The 20,993-nt window shown below is 52.8% G+C and overlaps 1 protein-coding gene across 1 annotated transcript in view; it reads left to right on the top strand.

The window, feature by feature from the left end:
• The window catches only part of CD276 (CD276 molecule), a 28,541-nt gene extending 8,800 nt beyond the window's left edge, over positions 1–19,741 (top strand). The window contains 10 exon segments of the mRNA XM_017865122.1: positions 5,661–5,793; positions 8,904–9,105; positions 9,107–9,154; positions 9,186–9,261; positions 9,463–9,519; positions 9,522–9,741; positions 13,652–13,786; positions 14,915–14,956; positions 16,403–16,438; positions 18,176–19,741. Of these exon segments, the coding sequence (XP_017720611.1) occupies positions 5,715–5,793; positions 8,904–9,105; positions 9,107–9,154; positions 9,186–9,261; positions 9,463–9,519; positions 9,522–9,741; positions 13,652–13,786; positions 14,915–14,956; positions 16,403–16,438; positions 18,176–18,198 (918 nt within the window). The 5' untranslated portion in view covers positions 5,661–5,714 and the 3' untranslated portion in view covers positions 18,199–19,741.
• Positions 19,742–20,993: the final 1,252 nt, after the last annotated feature.

Below are 20,993 nucleotides of genomic sequence, written 5' to 3'. Positions count from 1 at the left end.
GGGGGGGGGGGGGGCAGAGAAAGGTGCCCTGTTCTGATACTTGACCATTAATTTCTGCAGTTTCCCTAGAACTTGTTCTCATGGCATCTCCTCAGTGACCCCACCTTTGGCTCTGTCACCACCATTGCATGAATGACTGCCCTGTCCCTCTGTTCTGAGCTGCAGCTGGGTGTGTCTGGGAGTCCGTAGGACATTTTGGTGTGGATGATCCATAGCTCGAGCTCAGTAGGAGCTGATCTTCCCCCTCCACATGCTTCATTTCCAGGTCTCCCCATCTTGTTATGGGTGTCCATGTTTGCCCATTGCTCAAGCCTTCAGTGCCCCCTTCACACCTCCAGCCCCTCCCTCAATACAGATAGTCCCCAAGCCTGGTCACTTCTACCCTTGACATTTGTCCAAAGCTGGGCTCATGCATCACTCAGTGACTCTGATGAGATAGTCTCCTGTTCGTGTTTTGAGATACCTATTTTAGATGTGGTTTCCTTTTGTGGCTCTGAGCAGTGGCAATGCTCATGGGGTAGGGAGAGGGGGAAGAGAAGGAGAAAGTAAGGGTGGGATGGCTCCTTCGTTAGTTCAGATGCTATAAGAAAGACTCAAAATAGCAGTGACTTATGCTGGAAGAGATGTTTATTTCTCATCCATGTGACCATATGGGTATATCCAGGGCTGATACTACAGTCCCTCAGGGTTCTTCTGCCTGCTGCTCTGCCGTCCTCAGGGTGTTGCCTTTGGCAGTCCGATCGCCACACACACCAATCTGTGTTCCAGCCAGTGGGAAGGGGGAGGGGAAAGGGAGGGGAGGGTGTGCTTCTCTCTTTAAGGGCATGATCCAGAAGTTGCACACACCAGTGTACATATTACATGGCCACACTCAGCTGCAAGTAAGGCTGGGATCTGCAGTCGTTAGCTGAGTGGCCCTGTGCCTAACTAAAAATGCTATGGAAGACGGGGAGAGCTGGGTGTGGTGGCAGCACCTGTAGTCCCTGCTGCTTGGGAGGCTGAGGCAGGAGGATCACTTGAGCCCGGGAGTTCAAGGGTGCAGTGGGTTCTGATTGCACCACTGAACTATGATGGTACTGCTCTAGCCTGGGTGACAGAGCGGGACCCTGTCTCTTAAAAATAAAAGGGAGAAAATGGGTGTAAGTGGACAACAACTAGCAATTTCTGCCACAGTCACTTTGTGCATTTTAAGTGTGAACTGCGTGGCTGTGAATTGGCTAAACCTTAAGGATATAGTCCCTGAAAGCGTCAAATACTGATAAAGTTCCACCAGAATCCACAAAGCTTTTCTTTTATAGGTAGGAACACTGAGCTCAGAGAAGAGAAGTCGCCTAGTTAAGATTGCATAACAAAGTGTCAGAGCTGGGACCAGAACCCCAAACTCTGGGCTCATTTTCTAGAATTCCAAGGAGATCTGGCTGAGAGGCAGACAGGCAGTGTCAGGAGGATGGGTCTCTGGAGTTCAGGAAAAGGCTACCTTTCCCAGTGTGGCTACCTGGGGAGCTGCTCATGACTTTTCAGGGATCACCTTTGGGGTTATGCCTTTGAGGTGCCTCCAAGTCACCCTGACTATATCATAAATAGTGTACTATACCGAACTGCAGTGATCTACCCACATGTCCCTCTTCCCTGCTCCTTGAGGACAGACGCGTAGCTTAGTCATCTCTGCCACTAGTACTTCCCTACCAGGAACTCCGCAAGTAGAGAAATGAATTACTAAAGATATGAACGCATGTAGATTCAAGGACTCCTTCAGTTGCAGACAATAGAAACTTAGCTCAAACTGGTTTAAGGAAAAAAATGGTAGGCTCAAATATCTGGGCAGTCTAGGTCTGCAGCTTGCTTCAGGCATAGCTGGATCCAGGGACTTGTCTGACATTTTCAGAACTCTGTGTCTCTCTGACCCTTTTTGTCGTCTTTGTGGGAAGCGTTGCCCAAGGAGCCCCTGCGGGGACTGGGAGGAAGTAGGAGGTTAGGAGGAAGTGGAGTGATGTGGGTGATTATGGTGGGGGCAAGGAGACCCTCTTGGGCATCCCCAGGCCCAGGGCATTTTGGCCCCGAGCCCAGGTGCAGTCTGGATTTGTTGTTGTAGCTTTCTGAGGGCACATCTTGGGTCATCTCTTGGGAGCCTCCCTATGGCCCTGCTTCTGCAGGGTTGGATGCCCTTGCTGTACCTTAGGCTGAGGACAGCCTGAGCGCTCACTCCTGCTGCTCTGTGAAAGCCCAAGGTGCTCTGTGGTTTTGGTATAGAGCAGGAAGGAGGAGGAGCAGGAGTGGGTGCTAGCGGGTGACTCACGTGGAGGGGTGGCACATGCTGACTCCAGGGCAGGTCCTGGCTGGGGATGAGATTCCCCTTTGTGGCAGACATTGTTGTGGGGATGGGGTACACAGGCAGCATGAGGCCTGCGTGGCTGCACGTGGCTCTGGGTTCTGGGATGCCCAGCTCTGTGTTCCCAGGCCACTCTCCCATTATCCAGGAGCACTTCCTTTCTGAGCTCTGTCTTTGTCTCCTGTCTTCAGCTCCTTCAGGCCCAGCTGTCAGGGTAGGGGTCTCTGGGTGCTGTGGACTCCTCTGGTCTCTTTGCTTCTGGGCTGTCAAACTCCTTCTCTCCAGGGCAGGTTTCCAGGATCCAGAGTCTAGGAAAGGAATGAAAGGGAGCAAGTCCCAGGCCCAGCCCTGGAAGTTCCTCATCTTCCCTCTGGAGGGAAGGGCAGCTCGGCCCTGGGAGAGCCTGGGTAGGTCTGATCAGGGGAGGTGCCCTCTGTTCCCTGCACCTGCCCAGAGTGGCAGGAATTAGCCTGATATATGAAGGAGACAGTTATATGAAGGGTCTTGAGTGCCAGGCAGAGGAATGGGGTCTGACTTCTATAGTGAATGGGGAGCCATGGGAGGTTCTTGAGAGGGGAGGGACATAAGCAGATTCCTGTCTTAGGTCCTAAGAGAAGGCACCTTAGAGAATGGGGCTGGCAGGGAAAGAGGAGCAAGCAGGGCCAGTGAGGAGGGTGCTGGGTCAGGGTGGGAGATGGAAGCTTGAGAAGCAGTGTGGAGAGTGAGGGAGGTGGCCCAGGAAGAACCCACAGGCCTTGGTTCTGTCTGGGGGTAAAGAGAGGAAGGGAGATGTGGAATCTGGGCGTCCATTCATCCTTAGCCCTGGTGTTTCCCGCAGGGGGTGGGCAGGTTGTGCAGGCAGCTGCCTGCTGGATCTTCCTGTGGGCCTCAGGGTGGCCCTTGTAGGGCAGGATGTGGTGCCTGCCAAAGGTGCTTTATGAATGGAGCCCGGGAAGACTGCTGACTCAGCAGGCGGCAAGGCTTTGAGGCCGGAAGCGTCTGGAAAGGAAGTGGCTGCTCAGGGCTTCCCCACTGTAGACAGCTGGGAGAGAAGGGGGGCTGGCCAGGATGCACATGGTTTGGCTGAGGGACTCCCTCAGCCCAGCTGCTGGGGGTGTGTGTGTGTAGGAGTGGAGGGTGGTGGGGGGCAGGTGTGCCTGGCTGGGACTGGAAGGATTGAGGCTGGGCGCCTGGGATGGAATTGAGGCTAGCAGCTGTTAATGAGGTTTGCTCTGCGGAAGGGCAGAAAGGTGTAGCAGAATTGGACTCTTTTCAGCTGTGCTGACTGGCAAATTATTTGACATTAACAAAGTCACTTATCTGGGCTTTAATTTTTTTTTTTTTTTTTTTTTTTGAGACGGAGTCTTGCTCTATTGCCAGGCTAGAGTGCAGTGGTGCGATCTCCGCTCAGTACAACCTCTGCCTCCTGGGTTCAAGCAGTTCTTTTGCCTCAGCCTCCTGAGTAGCTGGGATTACAGGCCTACGCCACCACGCCCAGCTAATTTTTATATTTTTAGTAGACATGAGGTTTCACAGTGTTGGTCAGGCTGGTCTCAAACTCCTGACCTCGTGATCCGCCTACCTCAGCCTCCCAAAGCGCTGGGATTACAGGCATGAGCCACCACACCCGGCCATGGGCTTTGATTTTTTAAAGTCCTGCAAAAATAGGACCAAGTGGTACAGCCTATCTCCCAGGGTGTCAGGAGGACGTGAAATCATTTCTATTCTTGATGGTCAATGTTGGTTGGCATAGATGTGGCTTGATCAGGACACGGCACGAATGTTTAGACAGCAGCTGTCAGACTCAGGAAAGAGGTGTGTGCAGCCTGGAGGGTGGCTGGGATTGGGAGCAGGGCTGGACTTAGGGATGTCCGCTCTTCCCATCCCCAGCTCAGGCCTGACCTGCAGCCACAGACCTGCCTTTTACTCAGTCCTGACTCCAGCCTTGGGGTCATCCCCATTCCTCGCCTCTTCCACTTCTGATCTGTCTTGGTCACTCAGTACAGATATATTAAGCTATCAAATGTTCTCTCTCTGCATTCCCACACTCATACACCTAGTCGCCTCCTAAAACTCTGTCCTAGAAGCTTCTTTGCAAATACTGCTGACTTCACACAAGCTATACTGAACCCTTCCATTTTCTCTGCCTCAGCGAATGCTCCACCCTGTCACTGAGACTCGAAACCACGGCCAGCCTGACTGCTCTTTCTCTCTACCCAAGTCCTCAAATGCTGTCACTTTTACCCAGACATGCTTTGTCTCTTCTGTCTGCCCCCTCATTTATTCAACTACTATCCCTTCCTACAGGGATGGCTATAATAGCCTCTTTTTTTTATTTTTATTTTTTGAGATTGACTCTCGCTCTGTCACCCAGTCTGGAGTGCAGTGGCGCAATCTCGGCTCACTGCAACCTCTGCCTCCTGGGTTCAAGCGATTCTCCTGCCTCATCCTCCCAAACAGCTGGGATTACAGGTGCCCACCACCATACCCAGCTAATTATTTGTATTTTTAGTAGAGATGGGGTTTCACCATGTTGTTCAGACTGGTCACAAACTCCTGACTTCAAGTGATCCGCCTGCCTCAGCCTCCCAAAGTGCTGGGATTACAGGCATCAGCCAACACACTCAGCCTGAAATAGCCTCTTAACTGGCCTGTCCCTTGCCCTGATACAATCCAGTCTGTGCCGAGGAGCTAGAGTGAGTTTTAAGCATTGTTACCTAGATTATGCGTGATTAAAACGCTCCCCAGTGATTCCCATTACTCATAGAAAAAACTAAACTCCTCACTAGTCTCTCAAAGCCCTGCTTGATCTGGCTGAAACACACCCTCCCATCAGATGTGGGGTGGAGGTGCTATCAGATTAATTTTCATGAAGCTCAGCTCTGACCATGTATTTCCCTTATTCAGGAAGCTTCAGTGGCTCCCAGCTGCCTTTAGGATACAGTTCACACCTGTCAGCCCATCTCTAAGTCTGGCCCCGACAGGAGCTCCTGCTCTGCCCTACCAGCTACTGCCAAATTAATCTGCACACATCCTAGCCCCAGAGCAAGCCAACCTTGCCTTCACCTGCTGCATTGCCTCTTCTTCCTTATATCTGGATACATCTTAGCTGAAAGGGTGGATCCCAGCTGCCCCCTGCCCCATCTTCCCTGTCAGGCCTCCCCAGGGACTCCCTGCCAAGCATCTCAGCAGGGGGCCCTGTGGGGTACAGGAACGAAGACCTCCCAGTGGGCAGTTGCAGCCTTCCCCACTCTGGTCCAGGAGAGATGAGGCGAGAGACGGTCTGGGGAGAACCTTTGGAGACAAAGGCCTTGCATCCTCTTCCTCCCAGGCAGGGGCAGCCTTCCACCACGGGGAGCCCAGCTGTCAGCTGCCTCACAGGAAGATGCTGCATCGGCAGGGCAGCCCTGGCATGGGTGTGCACGTGGGTGCAGCCCTGGGAGCACTGTGGTTCTGCCTCACAGGTGAGGGTAGCAGCATGGGGACTGGAGGGGAGGGACAGTGATTGTGGCAGTTGGGGAGGGGGTGCCCACGCCTGTCAGGGGTCCTGCCAAGCCAGCTCTGGCTAGCAGGGCCATACCTTACTTCCACCTGTGGGATCCAGTAGGCAACTCACTTTACTGTTCTTAGCCTCTATTTCCTTGTCTGTAAAATGGGAACATGAGTGCTAAATGTGATCGTGTTGTTTCTTGAATACACTGTGTGTGCCCCCTCCCAGGACCTTTCCACTCGCTTTTTCCTCTGCCTGGAACTTTCTGCCCCTAAACGTCTGCATGACTGGATCCCATATTTTGTTGAGGTCTTTGCTTAGTGTCACCTCCTCTCAAGGCTCTCCTGGCTCCCTTGTATAAAATAGCACACTGCCGCTCCTCCCTCCCGATTCCTGGCCTCCCTGCATTATTCTGCCTAGATTCGCCCCCACCTGGCATTTTCTTGCTTCCTCCCTGTTCAAAGAGCAGGGTCCATCCCAGGGCCAGGGCGGCTGCTGCATAGTAGGTGCCCAATAACTGTGTAGAATAAACGATGTTACTCTCCCCACACAGTGCACTCAATAATAATAGCTATTTTAATAATATCCTGACCGCATTTCAAATTCTCATCAGCATCTCTGCTCTGAGACGGCGTCCTCTGTGGGGAAGACGAAGCTGAGTGTCTGGCGCCATCTTGTGGCCGTAAAGAAGTGGTGCCTGTCTCTACCCATGGCTGCTCTGATTTCTCTAGAGCAAGAAAGGGTTTTGTCTGGGTGACTTACCAGGTTTCATTCCCCCAAATGCCCCCTCCAAGGGACACTCTGGTCCGACTGACAGGGCATGAGAACTGGCCTGGGGCACCAGGGGTTTCAGCAAGAGATCCAAGGCTGGCTTAAGAACTTTAGAGATCTCAGCCGGGCGCGGTGGCTCACGCCTGTAATCCCAGCACTTTGGGAGGCGGAGGTGGGCGGATCACGAGGTCAGGAGATCGAGACCACGGTGAAACCCCGTCTGTACTAAAAATACAAAAAAATTAGCCGGGCGCGGTGGCGGGTGCCTGTAGTCCCAGCTACTCAGGAGGCTGAGGCAGGAGAATGGCGTGAACCCAGGAGGCGGAGCTTGCAGTGAGCCAAGATGGCGCCACTGCACTCCAGCCTGGGCGACAGAGCAAGACTCCGTCTCAGAAAAAACCCGAAAACTTTAGAGATCTCTAGGTACTGCGAAGATTATGATACTGAGTATGATCCACAATAAAAATAATAACCATAAAGTCAATGTTATTTTTCTAAATGCAGGAAACCTTTAACGAGTGCTGTGTTCAATTGGCGTTGTTTCAAGGCCGATCTTCACACATTTTGAGTGTGCCTGTTTTGCTAGTGCTCGAAGCACACAATCTAACCATTACCCAAGAATGGTAGTGCCAGGGTGGGGGGGCTCGCTTCCCCAAAAGAAAGGCTATCAGGACCCCTGCCTAACTCTCCAGGGCTCTAGAAGAAGAGCTAGTATGAAGACAGAGGTGACTGGGTGGGGAGGCTGCGGGGTAACTCCACAGGATAGAGGGCAGGGATGGGATCAAGGACCCTGCCCAGGGGCTTTTTGCTGGAGGCTCTGGCTCTGGACATGACCTGGCCCTGTCTCTGGAAGTGAAGTTGACTCTGGACAGCTGGGATGCCTGTTCCAGCTTTCCTCCTTCTCTCCATACTCCCCTCTTCCCCTCTTCCTCTCCTTCTTCCTCCCCTCCTCCTTTGTCCTTTTTTTTTTTTTTGAGATGGGGTCTTGCTCTGTTGCCGAGGATGGAGTGCAGTAGTGGCGTGATCTCAGCTCACTGCAACCTCCACCTCCCAGGTTCAAGCAATTCTCCTGCCTCAGCCTCCCGAGTAGCTGGGATTACAGGTGTGCACTGCCACACTTGGCTAATTTTTTGTATTTTTTAGTAGAGACGGGGTTTCACCATATCTGCCAGGCTGGTCTTGAACTCCTGACCTCAGATGATCCACCTGCCTCAGCCTCCTGCACCGGGCCTTTTCCCCTTCTAACTCGTCAGCAAGTCCTGTTGATTCTCCCTCCTAAATTAACTTTGAATCTGCTTCCCTCTCTTCCTCTCTACTGCCACCCTTTGAAGCCACACCACCCTCACCTCTTACAGGGATGGCTGAAATAGCCCCTAACTGGCTTCCCCTCTGCCCTGCCACAGTCCAGTCTCCACAGAGGAGCTAGAGTGAGTTTTAAGCATTGCTACTCAGATTATGCATGATTAAAACACTCCCCAGTGATTCCCATTACTCATAGAAAAACTTAGATTCCTCACTGGTTTCTCCAAGTCATCTTTGGTCAGGGTGGGACATGCCCTCCCATCAGATGCATCTGCCACACGGGACACTCCCTGATATTTTCACACAGCAAGGCCAGTCTTGCCTCAGGGCCTTCCACCTGCTGTTTCCCCTACGGGGGTTCTCTGTGTGTCAGCTCTTTTTCGTTCCTTATAAATTTCAGCTTAATCGCTTTAAAGATCACGTGCCTCACCACCGTATTTAAAGGTACGGGTGTTCTCTCTTGTATAAAAACAAATTGTGTTTCTTTAGGAAAAGGAAAAAAAAAAGCACTTGTGATTCTCTCTCCTCCAGAGAAAACCACTATTGACATTTTTGGTGGATACTGTTTTGGACTCCCCAGTTTATAAAATTATGCTCATGGGGAAATGCACATGGCGCAGGCAGGTGTAAAGTACCTGCCAGATTTTTGAAAAGCTGTTGCTTCACTTGCTAACCTGCTGGCTTCTTTTCTTCACATACCTTAGTCACATGCTGATGAGAATCTGTGTGCCCGTTTGTCCCTCTCTCCCATTAAAATGTAATTTCTGTGGGTGTGTGACCTTAGTGTTGCTCTCTGTTGCATTTCTGACTCTTATGCTTGATACCTGCAGGTGCTCACTATATTCTCGACTGAATGAGGCCCTGAGACAATAAATTACTTTGGGTCTCAGGCCTAAAAGGAGGGGTGGATAGAGCCTGGGTTTAGCGGGACAAGGAGGGGGACTAGGGAGGCCCAGAGAGTTCCCACCCATCCTCAGTCCCCTTTTATGTCCCCACTTCCCCTGCCCCCAGGAGCCCTGGAGGTCCAGGTCCCTGAGGACCCGGTGGTGGCACTGGTGGGCACCGATGCCACCCTGCGCTGCTCCTTCTCCCCTGAGCCTGGCTTTAGCCTGGCACAGCTTAACCTCATCTGGCAGCTGACAGATACCAAACAGCTGGTGCACAGTTTCACCGAGGGCCGGGACCAGGGCAGCGCCTATGCCAACCGCACGGCACCTTCCTGACCTGCTGGCACAGGGCAACGCATCCCTCGCGGAGGCTGGGCAGCCCGCGGTGCGTGGTGGCCAAGATGAGGGCAGCTCACCGCTTCGTGAAGCACCGGGATTTGCGCGCTGCTGTCAGCCTGCAGGTGGCTGGTGAGCACCGGGAGGTGGGACGCCTCCCTTCGGTTCATCCTCCATTCCCCCTGCCAGCTCACCCCCTGCTGCACCCACTGCTGCCCAGAACCCCGAGCCCAGTGCTGATTCCCTGTAACTCAGCCCCATGCATCCTTTTCGTCCGTCTGCCATTGCCCTGCCTTGACCCCTGTCCCTCTGCCACCCGAGACATGCACCTCCAGCTCCTACTCAAGCCCAGCATGACCTACGAGCTAACAAGGAGCCCGCGACCCGGGGATGACGTGCGCATCCACGTGCTCCAGCTAGCCGAGGCTACCCTGGAGCCCGAGGTGTTCGGCAGGATGGCAGGGTGCGCCCTGACGGCAACGACCACGTCGGCAGATGGCCAATGAGCAGGCCTGTTGATGTGCACAGTGTCCTGCGGGTGGTGCTGGGTGCGAATGGCACCTACAGCTGCCTGGTGCGCAACCCGGTGCTGCAGCAGGACGCGCATGGTTCTGTCACCATCACAGGTAGGGGCAGATGAACAACTGGGGAAGGACAGAGCGAGTAACTGCCTCTTCAGTGGACCCTAAGGTGGAATTTCCATAGGTTTGGGTGTCCAGAAGACTTTTTCAAAATCCCTTTCATAGACTTCAGGTGCTCACACTCTTAAGTCCTTAAGGGACTCACCCACAAGTCCTTAAGGGACTCGAGCTGATAAGAACCATTTATAATGTTTGCCTTCCTAAGAGTGCTTTTCGTGGCACTTATGCTTCTTATGCAGAGGACAAAGTACCTGCCTGGAATTTGGAGGCATGGGCAGGAATGCTGGGGCAGCCACAAGGCATGGCCCAGGGGACTTGTGTGGGTGTGCTTTCCAACAACAACTCCTCTGAGTGGTAGGAAGGTATTCTGGGTCAGTGGGTGCCATCTGATTCTGAAGCCCTGAGTGACAGCTGGACCTCCCCAGTTAGTCCTCAACACCTGAGTCAAACGTCAGCTCTTGTTCCTGCAGACGTGAGCTCCACCCAGGCAGCAGTTGGATGGGCAGGGGCTGTCTCTGCTGCCCCCATGTGGTCAAACACCAGATAGAGGCTGCCCCTTTAGTGATTTCCAGGTCCTAGCCTGGTCGGCACCTCTTGTGCCTGAGGGTATGAAGAGTGTTGAGGTCAAGAGCCGCAGTCTCCATCTGTGTTTGGCCCTGAGAGGCCTCTAGTTAGTCACTTCCTGGGCTGATGTGCTCAGTCTGGCTCTTCAGTATCTCTCTCTGGGCCAACCGAGCTTTCCCAGAGACCTCCTACTGGTACACAGTGAGGTCAGGACAGCAGGTTTTGTCTGTCTGGTTCTCCTCTTGTCTTCTGACGACTTCCACCTGACCCCCAGCCCATCCAAGTTCTGATCTTGACCCCAGTTTCCAGGTCTGCACGTACCTCGGGACTCACTGACTTACTCCTGTCCTTTTCCCCTTGAGCCCTATGTGGTCCCCACTTCTGACAAGCTCGGAGCCAGGGCCCGTCACATCTCCTGCTTGGAGTTCAGGCTCACTCCTCCTTCTCTCTTAGGTGTTTCCTTCCAGCAAGGATGTGCTCCCTCTGCCCACCCCTTCCCCAAGATGGAAAATACTCCCTTCCTGGAGACCCCATGGGCCTGTGCTATCCAGGAGAGAGTAGCTGCCCTGAGCTCTTGAATGTTCTGAGACATGTCCTTGACCTTTTAGAGAACAGCATATGGTCTAGTGGTAAAAATGCTGTTCACAGGAGAAAAGAAGAAATAGAAGATAGAGTGATCTTGGCAGAGGATATGAAGCTTTCAGAGGAGGGAGGGTGATAGTGAGGACACCTCCAGGGGCAAGTGGGAGCTGAGAAGGCCTTGAAGGATAAGGGGTCTTTGTGGTCGTTTGCACCCTGGGCTGAGCTGGATATTTGCGATGCTGTGCAGAAAGGACTTATGAGTATAAATTTGATTGCAAAGAGAATGTTTATCTCACCTAAGAGAAAATTCTCTATTTTAAACTTGAGTAGCTAACATTTAAAGTGATTTTAAAAGAATTTAGGGCCGGGTGTGGTGGCTCACACCTGTAATCCCAGCACTTTCAGAGGCCAAGGCAGGTGGATCCCTTGAGGTCAGGAGTTTGAGACCAACCTGGTCAGCATGGTGAAACCCCATTTCTACTAAAAACACAAAAATTAGCTGGTGTGGTGGCACGCACCTGTAGTCCCAGCTACTTGGGAGGCTGGGCCAAGAGAAGTGCTTAAACCTGGGAGGCGGAGGTTGCAGTGAGCTGAGATAGTATCACTGCACTCCAACCTGGGTGACAGAGCAAGACACTGTCTTAAAAAATAAATAAAAATAAAAAAGTGATTTCATTGAGACCATTGTTGCCAAGCACGTTTCACAGATGAAGAAACTGAGGTCCACAGAGAAGGGGGAGCTTTCCCAAGGTCACAGACTGGCACAGTGGTTCTGAGTCTTTGGGGTCAGACCCGTCTTTGAAAATTGGATAAATGATCAATGCAGCAGTTTGCATGTAACTCTGGAGGGTTCGCTGCCTGTCTAAACTCCTCCGTGGATCCGTAGGCCTAGGCTCCAGTGCTCTGCAGTGAGGAGATGAGCCATGATCAGAATCCAACTTTGGCCTCTCAGCCTAATTTCCTCTCCTCCCCACCAGCCAGCCTCCTGTTTTTCTTAGAGCAATTCTGGCCTACTTTGGAGCCCTTGGCCTGTATTTTGCTTCAGGCAGCTTTGTGTCATGTAAAACATTCTGGGATTCAGGCTTTCAGTCCTCCAGCTGGTCTGTCCCATACCTGACGAAGTTAGTGAAGTTGAGTGTGCTGTGCAGGGCCTCTCAGGGGGGGATTTATGGAGCAAGCCCTGAAGATATGGCCTGAACCCTAGCTCTGTCCTTTCTTGGGTGAACAGGGCAAATCTAATTTGTGTTCCAGGGACAACACCAGCTAAGGGGGAACATGGAAAGAGACCCTCTGCTTGAGCATTTCTGTGGCTCTGCTCCCTCCTCTGCCGTCAGAGCCCCATGATGGGATTTCCAGGGTGGCAGTGGTTGTTTTTTTTTACTGTGTGCTCTGTGGACGGGCCCTCTTGGCCACTGCATCAGCTGCTGCCCTCCTTTTCTGCATACCTCTCTTCATCACTGGGGCGATGGATCCCTCTGCTTCCAATGGCCAGCGCAGCAGTTTTGCCAGCGGTGCCTATTGAAGGTGACATCTACAGATCCTTGCATGAGGTGCATCTATGCTGGGGTCTCTGCTGCCAAAGGGTCCATGGCACTGTGCACTGCACTGACAGGGCCTCCTGCAGAAGCTGCTGAGGCCCTGGGCACACATCGTCTCCAGAGAGCAAAGGAAAGCAGCACTGTCTTTTGTCAGACTTTTCCTCTCAAGACCTCTGCCCAGGACCCAGCTGGGTGCAGGGGCCGGCCTGGAGGATGGTGTGTAAGATGGAGCCACACAGGCTGTGCTCAGAACAGCTCCTGGCCCTGCCCAGCTTTGGGTTCTCAACTTCATCACTCTTAATGTGAGCTCTAAGAGGAGGGGCCTTCAGTGTTTCACATAAATATCCCCCGGCAAGGCCCCTGCAGACCTACCTGACTCCCTGGGGAAACTCCAAGTCCTCGCTCCAGCCCCCTCAGTGACCTCATCTGTATGTAGGGCTCAGCAGACATTTTCTGTAAATGGCCAGGGAGTAAATGTTTTTAGGCGTCGTGGGCCACACACCATCTCTGTTGCTGCTGCTTCTCCTTCTGTTCCTCCTCCGCCTTCCCCATCTGTTTTGGTATTCCTTTACAAATGTAAAAACCATCACTAGTTTGTGGACTGTACAAAAACAGGCCACAAGCCAGCTTTGGCCCATGGGCCGCAGTTTGCTGCCTCCTGATCCGTAGAATGGAAAACGTCACCAGGTGGGACTGGAGCAGTCAAAAGAGGGTCTCTGGAGGAGGTGAATATTGAGCTAGGTAGAGAGTTTGGGAAACTGATAGCAATAGTGCAGAGGTTGGAAGGAGCCAGTTGCTTCTGGGGAGAATGGTTAGGACACCAGTTTGGCTGGAGCTGAGGCTCCTACAGTAGAATTAGAAAGAAAGGTTAGGGGAGGGTAAGCAGCAGCCAGCTTATAGAGGTCCTTGAATCACCCTTCAAGCTTGAAGCATTATTCTGAAGTCACTAGGGAGCCATAGAAGGTTCTTGAGCATCATTCAACCACAGACTTTTCAATCCTTCCTGGTTGAGGCGTGTCCACATCAGCCAGGGTGTATCAGGGTTTGGGGAGTATATGGCGAAGGGACTATGGGAACTTCAGTGAGCTTTATTCATAGTGTTAGGGCCCAGTGAGGGTGGGAGCCCCTGTTCACACTTGGAGCCAATGGTGCTGTCCTCCGGGACATGGGGCCAAGCTTGACGGTCTCACCGTTCCTACTTTTTCTCTCAGGGCAGCCCATGACATTCCCCCCGGAGGCCCTGTGGGTGACCGTGGGGCTCTCTGTCTGTCTCGTTGCGCTGCTGGTGGCCCTGGCTTTCGTGTGCTGGAGAAAGATCAAACAGAGCTGTGAGGAGGAGAATGCAGGTAAGAGTGTGTTTGTGTGCACTTATGTGTCTTGCGGTATGTTGCTGTGTCTTTGGTGTCAATAGAGTGTCACTTTCTAGAGACAGAATGAGTGTGAGTGTGCAAAGGGGGCTGGATTTGTCTGTGTGTGACCTTGAGTCTATGTCTTGTGTGTGTGAACAAGCGTGAGCCTGTCTGTACATGTGTAGATACCACAGGATGAGTGTGGATGAGTGTGACTGGAAGGTGGTGGGAGTGTAAGGCCAAGCGCTACAAGGGGATGAGTATGTCTGTGCAAACAAGTGTGCCTGTGAAAGTGTAAGTCACATGCGTGTGTGAGAGAGCAGGCCAGAGCATGGAAGCTGTGCGGCACAAATGTAGGCACGCCAGGGGCAGGCATGGCACTGGGGAGGAACATGCCTGCCTCAGAGTGAGAGGGTCTGAAGCAGCTGCCATTTGTGGGGCTGAGGGTCAGCCTGAGCTGGCATTGGTGACTGGTAAGTGGGTGAGAGGACATTAGTGGGTGGTGAGTTGACCCTGATGGGTAAACAGATGCATGAGAGTAGATGGGTAGTCAGAGGCTGGGGATGGCTGGAGGTCAGGAAGGAGAGGGAAGAAGAGAGTGGTCAGGTGGCAGATAGGTGAGTACTTGTGAGGTGGACAGGTGGAATGATGAGCAGGTAGACGGCTGGTTGGTTACATCTGTTGGAGGTTGATGGTTGGCAGGGCTACTGAGCGAGCGGATGGGTGAGGTGATGGGTGGGTGGGCTGGTGGAGGGTAGGTGGGTAGTCTTTGACTGGGTGTGTGGTAAGGGCTCTAGGCTGAGTGGATGGTCTTTGGCTGGGTGAGTGGTGGGCTGCAGTCTGGGTGGATGGTCCTTGACTGGGTGAGTGGTGGGCTCCAGGCTGGGTGGATGGTCTTTGGCTGGGTGAGTGGTGGGCTCCAGGCTAGGAGCCCCTTCATGTTGTCACAGGCTCGGCTTTATTGTGCTCTGCTCTCGGGCTCTAACCCGTGTCTAGCATTCGGACTACAAGTCAGGCCCACTCAGGCCCTGTTCACCAGCTTCCTGCACTCTTGGGTGGGAAAGTGCTGGCATGAAAATGGGCTTGTAAAAGAGTTTTGTTTATTCTGAGTTCTTGCCTTTGCAGGAGCTGAGGACCAGGATGGGGAGGGAGAAGGATCCAAGACAGGTGAGTCTGAACTTGGAGCTGGCACTCTTGGCTGGGAGAGGGACATAAGGGAAAGGAGAGGGGACTCAAGGATCTAGAGGGGACAGATTTGCTGTAAGGTTTGAATGAAATGTGTTCTCTGGACTGAGGCCTTGCCACCCTGGTGAGTCTGCTCTTTGCCCAGAGTTAGGCAGGAGGTGGATCATCCGGTTCCCTCCCAGGTGTGTCTTCATTTCTCCTGCCAACATTTACCCATCTGCCAGGGCTGATTCCACCTGATTGGCCCCACAGTGTGGAGTCTGGTAGCTTCCTAGGGGTGGGAGCAGGGACTCTAGAGATAGGGCAGTCTGGGTTTAAGTTCCAGCTCCATCTCAGGTAAACAGAGTGGCCTTGAGCAAGATGGTTTGCCTCTCTGACTTCAGTTTCCTCTTATGTAAAATGGGGATAATCACAGATTCACAGGTTGTTTGAATTATTAATTTAATTAATTGAGATAACATATATAAAGGACCTAGTACCATACCTAGTGCCAAGTGCTTAATACACTGGAGTCCTATTACTATTAGGCAAACAACTTAAGACAATCCTGTTCTAGTTACAGGCTCTGTAGCTTTGGGCAAGGTGCCTTGCTCCTCTGGGTGTCAGTTTCCCATCTGTAAAATGTCATCCTGACCCTGCCCTGGCTGTTCTGAAGCTCTCTCAGGTGACTGGAGAGGGAGGTACTTGCAAAGGACATAGGAGCATGGCACAGTAAGCTGGGGGCCCAGCTTGGGTGGTGCCCAGGCACTGGTGCCCATGGCTGCTGGAGGCCGACTTCCAGGGGATCCTGGGCTGGGAGAGGCAGGTTTCCGCTGAGCCATTTGGGATGGTTCCAGTTAATGCCGGCTTCCTCCCCACCCCCGCAGAAGGAAGGGCAGGAGATTGACACTTGGGGACTGCTGTAAATTATGCCAATTAATTCTTTGCCTGTTGGTGCCCAGTGTGGCAGGCATAGAGACAGCTCTGGGATCAGACCTCATTTTTCATGCTCAGAGGCAGATGTCGTTGGCAGAAGGGAGGGAGTGGGGAGAAGAGTGTGGGTGAGGGAGTTGGTTAGTCTCATTCCACATGGTCCCAGGCCCACCTGCAAATCTGCCAGCTTCCTTTAGCTTCTCACATCACCCTGTGTGTAGAGTGCGCTCAGGGCAGTTCCGCAACTCCAGCTGGAGGTGGAGGGCTCAAGGGTTGTCCCATTCTATAGATGCAGAAAACTAAGGCCCAGAGAGAATGACAAGCCACAGAGTGGAACTGGGACCTGGGGCTGGGGCTTCGGACAGCAGCCTAGGGCCCCTTCCCCTGTGCTGTGAAGTGGTCCCACTCTGGTAACTTCTCCCGCCCTTTCCAGTCCTCACTGCTTCCTCTGCCTGACTCCCTACCCCACCACTTCCCACGGTTCCTCACCGTGTGCGCCTTCCTTTTTTTTTACAGCCCTGCAGCCTCTGAAACACTCTGACAGCAAAGAAGGTAAAGACACCTGGGCTTGAGATTGTGTCTGTGTGTGCACATCTGTGTGTGAGAGACTGAGAGGGTGGGTAGGCATCGTCCTTTCACTGGTGACCTGAGGCCCCTCTGCAGAAGAGCAGCCTCAGCTTCCCCGTGGTGAGATGGCAGAGGGCTGAGTAACCAAGGTCCCATCTGCTCTAATGGGACCCAAATATGACAGAGGCTTAACCAGGACAGGAGTTTATTCCTCCTTCCTGTGATAGTGTGAGCATAGGTAATCGTAAAACCACAGATGACCTGAAGCCAGGTTCCACTTACCTGGATTCTGCCCTCTTCAACTTCAAGCTTTCATTCCTAGGTCTAAGAAGCTGTTCGAGCTCCCACACCCCCTCCAGAGCCAAGAGGGAGAAAAAGGAAGGATATGTTTCCTTCTAGAGCTTGACTGGAAGTAGCCTGCATCACTTCCGCTTACATCCCATTGGTCAGAACCCAGGCATATGAGCCCTAACTCAGGGGAGGCTAGAAAAATGTTCAGCTGGGTAGCCATGTCCCCGGTACACAGTAGGTGGTTAGTAAATGTCCATAGTCATTATTAGGCCTATTGTTATAATGTCAGTGATGACATTTGGAAATGTAGGAGATAAGTCATTTCCTTCCTGTTGTTCAGAATCAAATAACCATAGAAGATTTGGGCAGATGGAGATAAAAAGTGTCAGCTTAGGCCAGGTGCGGTGCATCACGCCTGTAATCTCAGCACTTTGGGAGGCTGAGGTGGGTGGATCATTTGAGGTCAGGAGTTCAAGACCAGCCTGGCGAACATGGTGAAACCCCGTCTCTACTAAAAATACAAAAATTAGCTGGGTGTGGTGGCGCATGCCTGTAATCCCAGCTAGTTGGGAGCCTGAGGCGGGAGAATCACTTGAACCCAGGAGGCGGAGGTTGCAGTGAGCTGAGATCGCACCTGTGCACTCCAGCCTGGGTGACAGAGTGAGATTCCATCTCAAAAAAAAAAAAAAAAGTTAGCTTGGTTTTGAAGAGTTTCTGGAGAATGTGGCCTGGTTGGACAAACCAGTTTACTCCCTAATCCTGCTCCTTGGTGAGGCAGCCTGCCCCTTCAGTCTCTGGCCATGCTGGACAACCACAGAGGCAGTGCCCAGATGGAGGAGCTCCTCTTCCCAGGGACATACAGAGCCGCAAGAATGGGTGAAGGCGAGGGCAGGGGCAGGGCCTTCTTCCCAAGTCTCCATTCAGCTCCAGATGCAGAGTGGGGTCTGAAATATGAGTCTTTGGGATGGCCCTCCACATGGAGACAGGAAGCTCGAGGGAAGGAGGAGGGCCTCTGCCGTTTCACTCTCAGGGAAATCAGTGTGGAGGGGACACTGGGAAGGCTGCCTGCTGGACGAGGGAATTGGGCCTGGCCTTGGAGGGTGAATGGGATCTGGAGATGAGAAGGGAAAAGTGTTGCACTTAGAGGGAAATGGAGGGAAGTGTGTAGGGCTGTGGACCTGTGGGGACTGAGAGGGGGCTGCGTGAGGTGGTCCCCCTCAGGTGCCCCAGCATGCTTGGCACCTGCATCTGTGTCTGGGCCTCCAGGGCAGTGGTCAGCATGGCGGCTGTCCGTTGGGCTGCTGTCTCACACACACTCCCCACTTGAAATGTGACCAGGTGCCTGGCCTTCTGGGATAATCCCCAAAATAGAACTTCTGGCATCTAATGCTTTTCCCATCCCTCTTTTTTTCTTCCCATCATGAAATGAAGATGATGGACAAGAATTAGCCTGACCATGAGGACCAGGGAGCTGCTGCCCTTCCCTACAGCTCCTCCCCTCTGGCTGCAATGGGACTGTACTGTGAGCCCTGCCCCCAACAGATGCATCCTGCTCTGACAGGTGGGCTCCTTCTGCAAAGGATGCGATACACAGACCACTGTGCAGCCTTATTTCTCCAATGGACATGATTCCCAAGTCATCCTGCTGCCTTATTTCTTACAGACACAGTACACAGACCACCCACAGCCTTATTTCTCTAAATCATCCTGCCTGCTGACTTGTTTCACAGTACATACATTTCTTAGGGACACAGCACACTGACCACATCGCCACCCTCTTCTTCCAGTGCTGCGTGGACCATCTGGCTGCCTTTTTTCTCCAAAAGATGCCATATTCAGACTGACTGACCCCCTGCCTTATTTCACCACAGACACGATGCATAGTCACCCCTGGCCTCGTTTCTCCAATGGCCCTGATACACTAGTGATCATGTTCAGCCCTGCTTCCACCTGCATAGAATCTTGTCTTCTCAGACAGGGACAGTGCGGCCTCAGCATCTCCTGGAGTCTAGAAGCTGTTTCCTCTCCCCTTCTTCCTCCAATACTGGGCTTTTCCCTCCCTGCCCCAAGTGAAGACAGGGCACTCTGCGCCCACCACTTGCACAGCTGTGCAGAGAGACCTGCAGATGCACGTGCTGGAACACGTGTGGCTCCCCCCTGGCCCAGCCTCCTCTGCAGTGCCCCTCTCCCCTGCCCATCCTCCCCATGGAAGCATGTGCTGGTCACACTGGTTCTCCGGGGGTCTGTGATGGGGCCCCTGGGGGTCAGCTTCTGTCCCTCTGCCTTCCCACCTCTTTGTTCCTTTCCTTTCATGTATCCATTCAGTTAATGTTTATTGAGCAACTACAGATGTCAGCACTGCGTTAGGTGCTGGGGCCCCTGCTTGGGAAGATCAAGTTCCTCCCTCAAGGACTCCCCATCCAGCTGGGAGACAGACAACTAACTACACTGCACGCTGCGGTTTGCAGGGGGCTCCTGCCTCGCTCCCTGCTCCACACCTCCTCTGTGCTCAATTCTTCCTGGATACCTCACCCCCACCCCACCCCTAATTCTTACCCAGAGCATGGGGCTGGGGCGGAAACCTGGAGAGAGGGACATAGCCCCTCACCACAGCTAGAGAATCTGGTGGTATCCAAAGTGTCTGTGCAGGCGTGGGCAGGTGGGCAGGCACCAAGGCCCTCTGGACCTTTCATAGCAGCAGAAGAGGCAGAGCCCGGGGCAGGGCAGGGCCAGGAGTGCTTTGGGGACATAGAGGGGACTGCCCCCCGCCCCCACCATGGTGCTATTCTGGGGCTGGGGCAGTCTTTTCCTGGCTTGCCTCTGGCCAGCTCCCAGCCTCCGGTAGAGTGAGACTTCAGATGTTCTGATGCCTTCTGGATGTCATCTCTCCCTGCCCCAGGAATGGAAGATGTGAGGACTTCTAATTTAAATGTGGAACTCTGAGGGATTTTGTAAACTGGAGGTATGTTTTGGGGAAAATAAATGTCTTTGTAAGAAACGTTTTCTCTGTGAAGTGTTTGGAAGCAGGGTGGGCCCCAGGCCTCAACTGGCAGGATTCTCTCCTGGATGTTGAAGCCTGGCCCTCCTTATCTCACCGTCCTGAAATCACTGGATCTCCAAGGCCATTTGGCTCCCTCCTTGGCTTCAGGTTCCCCTTGGATAAAGTGAAGTTGGTTGTCCAGAAAGCCAGGCCCTTTGGTCACTCTATGGGGCTCCTCCCAGTGGAAGCATCACCCAATTTCTTTCCCTCAGAAAACGCAAACCTAGGCTTGTTTAGGACCTCTGCTAATGTACCCATTTTAGAGACTGGGAAGCTGAGACTCAGTAAGAAGCTGGCACCAGGAAGAATTCTGAATGCTGTTTCTGGCTGACTCAATTGGATGGGCACGGGGCCAGGGATCAGAGGTCCATTCCCAGGACACAGTTCTGCCCTATGACCCTGAGCAGGACATTTCCCTTCTCTGAACCTTGGCTTTCTTGTATGAAAAATAGCCACCTGTGCACAGTGGCTCATGCCTGTAATCCCAACACTTTAGGAGGCTGAGGTGGGACGATCGCTTAAGGCCAGGATTTGAAGACTAGCCCAGGCAATATAACAAGACCCTGTCTCTGCACAGAAATAAAAAATCAGCCAGGTGTGGTGGCACACACCTGTAGTCCTAGTTACTCAGGAGGCTGAGGTGGGAGAATCACTTGATCCTCAGCCCAGGAGGTCAAAGTTGCAATTCGCTATAATTGTACCACTGTACTCCAGCACTGTAATCTGGGCAACAGAGCAAGACTCTGTCTCTAAAGAAAAAAGGAAAACCAGAACTGAGGTTTTAACCACCTTCCACTTTGAAAGACTGAGAGGAGGCACACAGGCTTCCAGAGAGCCAGATTCAGGGCTCTGGGAGCCTGCCTAGGGCACTGCATTCGTTTGCCCCTGGATGACAGTGTCCCGGCACTGGGACAGCCTGGAGCTTTGCAGACCCTGGGCAGCAGCAGGAACCTGTGCTGGGGGTCAGGACACTTGACTTTCAGTCCTGGCTCTGCTACTAACCTGTGTCCGTGTCCTTCATACCTCTGAGCCTTACTTTCCTTACCTATTAAATAGTGGTGACAGGTCATCTCCCAAAAAGTATGTGGCATCCTTTACAAACTGCAGGATTTGTTACAAAGTTGATGGCCCTAGGGGTGAGATCAGTCATGTTGCTTGAGGTCCTGTCATTGGTGCTCTGGGTGGGTATTAGGATTGAAAGACTTACGC

Source organism: Rhinopithecus bieti, unplaced genomic scaffold, assembly GCF_001698545.2.
Source record: "Rhinopithecus bieti isolate Rb0 unplaced genomic scaffold, ASM169854v2 scaffold_79793, whole genome shotgun sequence".
Classification (NCBI taxonomy): Eukaryota; Metazoa; Chordata; class Mammalia; order Primates; family Cercopithecidae; genus Rhinopithecus; species Rhinopithecus bieti.
The sequence above is the reverse complement of the archived record's forward strand: the minus strand, read 5'-3'. Positions and strand labels throughout refer to the sequence as shown.